The 7,750-nt window shown below is 55.9% G+C and overlaps 1 protein-coding gene across 1 annotated transcript; it reads left to right on the top strand.

Moving 5' to 3' along the window:
* The first annotated feature begins 333 nt into the window (after nt 1-333).
* On the top strand, nt 334-4,801 carry FOXL2 (forkhead box L2). The gene has a single exon (XM_036991933.2). The coding sequence runs from the start codon at nt 2,381-2,383 to the stop codon at nt 3,509-3,511; it is 1,131 nt and encodes a 376-aa protein (XP_036847828.1). The 5' UTR covers nt 334-2,380; the 3' UTR covers nt 3,512-4,801.
* The last annotated feature ends 2,949 nt before the right edge of the window (nt 4,802-7,750 follow it).

Raw genomic sequence — 7,750 nt, 5'->3', positions numbered from 1 at the left:
GATGGGGGTGAGGAAGAAGAAGTCCTGCACTCCTGCCCTGGAAGCAGTCACTGAGGTCCTGAAGAAGTGCTGATTGTTCCAGTGTTTGTTGGGAGCAATGGGAAAAAAATAAACAAGCTCCTCAGATATTTTCAGTGGTGAGTGGAGGAGGGTATTTACCGAGTTGAGTTTAGAAAAGCCCTGTTCCCTTACCAGTGGTAGTCAGGCCAGGCTGCCCTGCTGACCTCTCTGGAGTCATCTTCAAAATGCCAAATTCCAGAGAGCCCCGCTACCCCGTCCTCCTTTCCTTTCATCTCAGAATGGAAATCAGAGGCCTGAGGAGGAAACAGGCAACACACACAGATGGCCTGTGGATGCTGGGGCCATAGGCTTCTAAGGGTTCCCCAGACCTCCTCAGAGACTGGGCAGCCCTGAGAAGGTGGTAGTGACAGGCACTGGGCCAGCCGTGCCAGACATGCCAATCACACATGCCAATCACACACCTGCAAGACGTCCATTTAGCCCACCTTCCTCCACAAAGTATCCCGCCCCCTCAGCGCCAGGGAGTTTGGGGCATGAGGACTCAAAACACAGGCCTTCTCTTTCACACTTTGTGATTGCAGACTTCTGTTAAGGCTAAGTTGACTGTGAAAAGGCAGACCTGACCTTTTTGCCACCACTGATTTCCCCTGAGACAGTCTCTGTGCTTGGAGATGTAACTGGGTTCCAATTAGACTTCTGCTGAAGGTAGATGAGAAGTCACCCCTCAGCCCTGGAGAAAGATCACAGCAAATGTCTTGTCAGGAGAGATATCTGGAGAAGTGCCCCCTTACAGTTTGTTGTTTTTCCTCCTAGTCTGCAGTAGAACACACACACTGGCAGGGGGGCAGGAGGAATTTTGAAAGAAAGAAAAGAGGGGCAAGGGAAGGAAAGAAGGAAGAAAGCAGAAAGAGGAAGGGAGAGAAGAGAGGAAAAGAAAGGATGCAATACCCATGAACTAACTTTACTCTGACACCTGATACACATAGACCATTACATAAGCATAAACCGTGTTTTGCCCCATAAATACAAATGTCATACCTTGTACGTGTGCATACCTGTGTTTATGTACCAGCGCATGTGTACCTGGGCAGCTGGTATCTCACATGGCTCAAGGACAGGCCGTCTCCATAACTTCTATACGCGATACCAGAGCACGTAACATAACACAGTCCTCCAACGTCCCACGGCAACACTGACGCCTATGTCGGCTCAGGAACAGAGTGGGGTCTACTTGGTGGCGTTAAAGCACGCATGCAACCCGTAGGTCACAACGCCGATGCATGCTGAGGAGCGGTCTGGTTTCTAGGTCCAGGGGCAGCGCAAGGAAATGCCAAGGGGCTTCAGGCGGAGGCCCTGGGCGCCTCTTCCCCGAGATCCTCTCCCCAGCCCCACCCCCGCCCAGCACTCAGAGCGCGAGTGCTAGACCAGGCCGAGGTTTCTTCACTCAATGACACGCATTTCTAGGCTGATTTTCCCAAAGCCGCCGCGCAGCTCTCTCCACCCCACCGTCGTCCAGCCCCGTCGCCGACCCGCCCCTCCCCCCAGCCCTGAGCTGTAAGTTTAGCCCCAAGACAGCCGCAAAGCGCAGAGCAAAGGACTCGTTTTCTTTCACCTGAAAGCTGCGAGGAGGCGGGCGCCTTTCCTCGCTAGGGCCCGGGCTCCCCGTGCACCGGCCCAGTGCGGACGGACCCCGCCGGGACCCTTGGCATCCCCCTGCCCAGTTCGCGGAGCGAGCACCGGCAGATTTCAAGGGCTTGTGAGAGCGTGAGGCCGGCTGTCCGCCGGGCCGCCAAAGCTCTCTGGGCGGGGGCAGGCCGGTCCGGGCTGTGCGGGGTGTTTACAAAAAGTGACTTGGAGATGAACTCGCCCGTGCGCGACTGGCAGCCCCGCTATAGGGGCGAAGGCGCCTGACGCAAGCGGAACTCGGCGGAGCCCATACGAATCAGAACAGAGCGAGGCTCCTGGCGCACTAGGGACTCCAGGAGGTAGCTCCGCCAGAGTCGCGGGTCTTGCCTCGGGAAACCGGAGGGTGGGGGGAGGAGGAAAGCGCAGGAAAGAAAACCCACCGAGGCGGGGACTGGCCTGAGCGGGGAGGGGCGGCGGGGCCAGAGCCCCTCTCGGTTGGGCGGACTCCCCATGGCCAGAGGCTGAGCTCCACTCCCGCAGGCCGCCCCCCAGGGGAAGGGAAAGAAGAGAGGAGAGGAACGAGAGGCCGCCTGCAAGCGAGCGGGCGCGGGCGGCATCCGCAGTCTCCTGAAGTTTGGGTCCCGGCGTGAGCGGACTTGTGCGCCCGGACTCTGCAGCGCCAGCGCCAGGGGAAAGGAGCAGGGGCTGCCCGGCGGCGCGCGCAGGCTTTGTCATGATGGCCAGCTACCCCGAGCCCGAGGACGCCGCGGGGGCCCTGCTGGCCCCGGAGGGCGGCCGCGCAGCCAAGGAGCCCGAGGCGCCGCCGCCGCCGAGCCCGGGCAAGGGCGGCGGCGGCGCGGGGACTGCTCCGGAGAAGCCCGACCCGGCCCAGAAGCCCCCATATTCGTACGTGGCGCTCATCGCCATGGCGATCCGCGAAAGCGCCGAGAAGAGGCTCACGCTGTCCGGCATCTACCAGTACATTATCGCCAAGTTCCCGTTCTACGAGAAGAACAAGAAGGGCTGGCAGAATAGCATCCGCCACAACCTCAGCCTCAACGAGTGCTTCATCAAGGTGCCGCGCGAGGGCGGCGGCGAGCGCAAGGGCAATTACTGGACCCTGGACCCGGCCTGCGAGGACATGTTCGAGAAGGGCAACTACAGGCGCCGCCGCCGCATGAAGCGGCCTTTCCGGCCGCCACCCGCACATTTCCAGCCTGGCAAGGGGCTCTTTGGGGCCGGAGGGGCCGCGGGCGGCTGCGGGGTGGCTGGCGCGGGGGCCGACGGCTACGGCTACCTGGCGCCGCCCAAGTACCTACAGTCCGGCTTCCTCAACAACTCGTGGCCGCTACCGCAGCCACCCTCACCCATGCCCTACGCCTCCTGCCAGATGGCGGCGGCCGCAGCGGCGGCGGCGGCGGCGGCCGCAGCCGCGGGCCCGGGCAGCCCAGGTGCGGCAGCAGTGGTCAAGGGGCTAGCGGGCCCGGCTGCCTCGTACGGGCCGTATTCACGCGTGCAGAGCATGGCGCTTCCTCCCGGAGTAGTGAACTCTTACAACGGCCTGGGAGGCCCGCCGGCCGCGCCGCCGCCGCCGCCGCACCCCCACTCACACCCGCACGCGCACCATCTGCACGCGGCCGCCGCACCTCCGCCAGCACCGCCGCACCACGGGGCCGCCGCACCGCCCCCGGGTCAGCTTAGTCCTGCTAGCCCGGCAACCGCCGCACCCCCGGCGCCCGCGCCCACCAACGCACCGGGTCTGCAGTTCGCCTGCGCCCGACAGCCCGAGCTCGCCATGATGCATTGCTCTTACTGGGACCACGACAGCAAAACCAGCGCGCTGCACTCGCGCCTGGATCTGTGAAAGTCCAACGCACGCCGGATGCGAGGTTGCAGGGACGCGCGACGCCGGCCTTGGCCTCAGCCACCGCCGCCAGCCGGACCGCGTGCCCAGTGCGGCCGCCTCCTGAGCCAGCGCCCACGGACCCTCTGTGCCTCTTCGCTCCCCTGGTTCCTCTCTCTCTTTGTCTTCTCCGCTTCTCCCTCTGTGCTTGCCTCCCTGCCCTCTCTGCCCTTACGCTCCTCGGGCCTGCAGGCCACCTCTCCACGCGCTTTTTGCAGGCCTCCTCTCCTCCCGGCGTCCCAGCGTTCTGGCTGGACACCCAATGTCAAAATTCACGCTCAGGGCCGAGTTTCAGCCGGGCGTCGGCGGACCTCTAGGCCTCCTTTCACAGGTCGGTGCGCTCGCGCTGGGCTTTTTCTGCCCGGCTGCGGCGCAGTCCTTGGTTAGAAGCGCGGGTCTGGGCCAGCAAAGAGACCCGCGCCGCCCGAGAAAGGCACGAAACTGTGTCTGCTCCGTGTACCTTCGTGGAGCTGTTGGGAAGCCGCTTGGGTAGGGCAGGGGTTTGCCGGAGCTGGGAGCCAGGGCCGCCTAGTTTGGTGGCCTACGCCCGCGTTTACACTGTGTACCGCCTCGGAGAGGAGCTGCTTTCCTCCACTCTCCATCCTGGCGCTTTGGGCACCTCCAGGCCCAGGCAGCTGGCTAATCTTTATTTTTAAAAAGATCGGGAGGGCGATTTTAGATAACATTTTAAAAATAGCGTTTTTAAAGGAAAAAAACGAAGTATTGTGGTCTTGGAGTTTGCTAAAGCCAAACGTGAAAATCTTCTCTTCCAAGAGATTTGAAGTAGAATTCCTGTCCGGCCCTCAAAAAGCTATGTTCAGAGAGATAGAATATGTTCAGTAAAAGATGATTTCCTCTATGAATTGTAGGATTGACCCCCTTCTACCTACCAAAAAACAAATCAAAAACAAATATCCCCGGATCTTCCGATGCAAGCCCCGAATGCCCGGAGATCCCTGTCTGCCTGGCGGACGCTGCAGGGACGTCTCGTCCTCTCCCTGATTTTTTGTTTTTCGAACGTTTGTTTCTCCTACCTTGGGCAGAAGAAATGCAAAACCTGGCAGCAGCCGGACCAGGCGGGCTTGTGGCCCGGAGCCTGCCGGCCTGCAAACCCTAAACCTTGTTGTTCTGTAGTGTGTCGTTGGGAGGACCAAATTTCTAGAGAGAACTAGAGCACTTTTGTTGTTTTGATGTTCGTTGTTGTTTGTCCTGTCAATTCCCCGAATAAATTTTTTTTGTTCTTTCTTTTAACACGGACTTACATTATTTCTGTCGCGGCTTGGTTTGTTCAGAACCTAGTTAAAAGAGGGAGATTTTCATGCAAAATTTCATCCTTTTTCAGATAAACAAGGGTTGCGGGTAGCCGCGGTGGAGGACGTTTGTGGTTGTCGCTGCCGCTTTGTTTTCCCAGGGATTGTTTGTTTTCTGTCACATCTCATCTGTTGCGGCTGTTTAACGTCATCAGAGACTTCATCTGCCGTGGTTCGTTTAGAACACGCGCTATGTAGGTAGGATTTGTTCTATTTTTGCTCCTATGCAAGTTTGTATTTTATTTCTTACACACTCGTACTAGGTGTATAGGCCATGTTTTCATTATATTGTACTCATACTTTAAAAGGTTTCCAGTCAAATATAACAGCTAAAAGACTTTGTTCCAAGTAGATAAAATGTTGGTTGTGGAAATTCTCTGTAAGCTGCCAACCTCTACACAAATGTAAGGAGGGGCCGATTGCCTTATTATTTACAATAATCAGAGGTCATTTACCTTGCCATATATGTAAGAGATTTGGAAGTATCAGAGAAGACTGAACATACTGAGCGGCCGGAGAAATCTAATTTTTCTTATTTCTTTTATTTTACTGAGACTCTTCAAATAACGAATTAAGATTGGTGCTTCCACGCAGGCACAGGGGTGTTTGACCGGTTTATACCCGGTAGCTCAGAGTCAGATTAGGGTTGGTCGGCCTTTGGTCCTCCCACCGGATGTCAAGTATCAGCCGGCTCTTGCTGCTTTGGCAGAGCAGCTTGGGCTGGACCCCGCGCCCACCCGCGTTTCACTTACCGACGCCCACTCTGGGACTGAACGGCAGTAGCTGACCAGTGGGGCCGGGAGAGACTGGGCCGAGGCAGGGAAGGAGCCTGCAGGCCTCCCATCCACTTCAAACTATAGTGGTGGTCACTGACTGTGGGAATAGTCAGGGTGTGATCTCTGTTATGTGTGGTTGGGCCCAAGGGGAAGTGGCTACAGCTCAAGATGCCCTCTCCTCCCTGGGGCATCCCTGGAGAGGCTGGAAGGTAAAGATGAAGCCCTGGGCATTTTGAGGAACATCACCCTGAGAAAGGAACTGGAGCTTGCCAAGGCCAGTGGAGCTAGGAAGAGTAGGCTGGAGAAGCTGGTCAGGCCTGGTATATGGGTGCTTCTGGAAACCTGCTGCACCTTTGTTCAGCTAAGAGGAGTTGCAGAAAAGAAAGTGGACTGCTGCGTGTTTGTCTGTGCTTTCTGTGGTGTGAACATGTATCCCATGGGCAATTGTGTAGTCTAATCCTGCTGCAAATGTGTACATATATGGCAAGTTGTGTCCTGGTAACAGGACAGGAGGTCTGTCTTTTGCCTTTGGAGAGGACATGTATTCGGGGCATTGTAATAATCATATGACTAACCCTCAGGGGAGTACTTATAAGGACCACAGTGTGTGATACATTCATAAGTCACTGGTAATGTGTGCGGTTCTGCTCTGGGCATAAATCCTGGCTTGCTGAATGATTACAGAGAATACATAAGAGCCTTTGCTCCAGCTGGTTGAGGCTCTCTGTTCCAAGGCTGGCTCTCAGCAATCCCCAACTGCTATCCCAAGAAGAGAAAGCAGAAGAGGGAAGAAGACAGAGCTTCCAGTGAGAATGGCTTCACTAGGCCATCACTGGAGGGCAGATCCCCTTTCTGTCCCCAAGAACTGAAAGGCAAGGGGTACCCAAGGCTGGGGAGAGAACAACAGTCCCATCAGGTACAAACTGGTGAGGGATTTCTGGCCTTCGCAGGGACCAGTGGAGGTGAGAGTAGGAAAGAAAATCATACCCCGTTTCCCTGTGGACGCCAACAGGAAGCCATCTGTCTCTAATTCCAGCCCTAACGGGTTCTCCAAAACTTTATAGTTTGGTCATTTTGCCCTACTGCCAAAAGTTCAGGGCAACGGCTGACTTTCTTCATATCTTAACTCCTTTCTCTCCTCTTCCTCTTGCATTTTTAGGTTCTGTTAGGGAAGATAAATTAAGGAATTCCATAAATGAGGGCAAAAGTATTTAAAAGAGTTCCTGATATGTAGCGATTATGCCTTGGCATAAACAGTCTAGTCTAGATGCCTAGACCATGTAGGTGTATGTATATATATTTTCCAGGATGTAAATACAATGTAAATAGAGTTGATAAAAATATTCCGAGGGCTTGTCTGCATGTCCAATTTCTGCATGTCCTGGAAAACGAGTTGCTACACATGGTATTGAATAAGTATGTGCGTGTTTGTATGCATGTAAACATCCTCACAGTCACCACTGACAAGGTAAGCCCCCTTCCTCACATTTACACACAAATTCTTGCTCACCCCCAATGCCTGGCCAGAATAATTGGGTTCTTGAAGGGTAGGTATCCTGTTCTCAGGGGGACCCAAAGGAAATCTTTGCCTGCACAGTACATGCACCAAGAACTGTGGGATGGGGACCTAGTGGGTTCTCTGGGATGGCCCTGTACCCTACTCCAGAGGGTGTTCTAGGCCTGTTTCCCTCTTGTATGAGTAAGGAGTCCACTGCCCAGCATCCCCCAGGGGGGTGGGCATGAGGCCCAGGACCTTTCACCTGAAGCTAGGTATCCTCTGGCCCCTGCTTGCACCTCCCACTCACAGAGGCTGGAGCTCTGGGCTGCAAGGACACCCCTGGCGGTGGGTGGAAATCAGGGGTACACCAATGCTTCCTGTAGTCAGATGGGCAGGAGTGTTTTGGTCAGGAAACTGTGTCAGATGCAAGACAGACTGCCTGTGAATGAGCTCTTCCTTTAAGGCAGGATTGGATCACTAGGCTCCTGGCCTCTGGGATGATGTAGAGGCTAGGAAATGGCTCAGGAGCCCTGCAGTGCCCCTGCTCTATGGAGGTAAGCTGGTGGTGACAGTGCCTTGCTGTCTTGCTGCCTCCACAAGGAAGCTCCTGATCCTT

Source organism: Manis javanica, chromosome 3 (genome assembly GCF_040802235.1).
Source record: "Manis javanica isolate MJ-LG chromosome 3, MJ_LKY, whole genome shotgun sequence".
Taxonomy (NCBI): domain Eukaryota; kingdom Metazoa; phylum Chordata; class Mammalia; order Pholidota; family Manidae; genus Manis; species Manis javanica.
The sequence above is the reverse complement of the archived record's forward strand: the minus strand, read 5'-3'. Positions and strand labels throughout refer to the sequence as shown.

Coding starts and splice junctions, on each gene's coding strand:
- FOXL2 (XM_036991933.2), top strand. CDS start 2,381: ATGATGGCCAGCTACCCCGAGCCCGAGGACGCCGCGGGGGCCCTGCTG.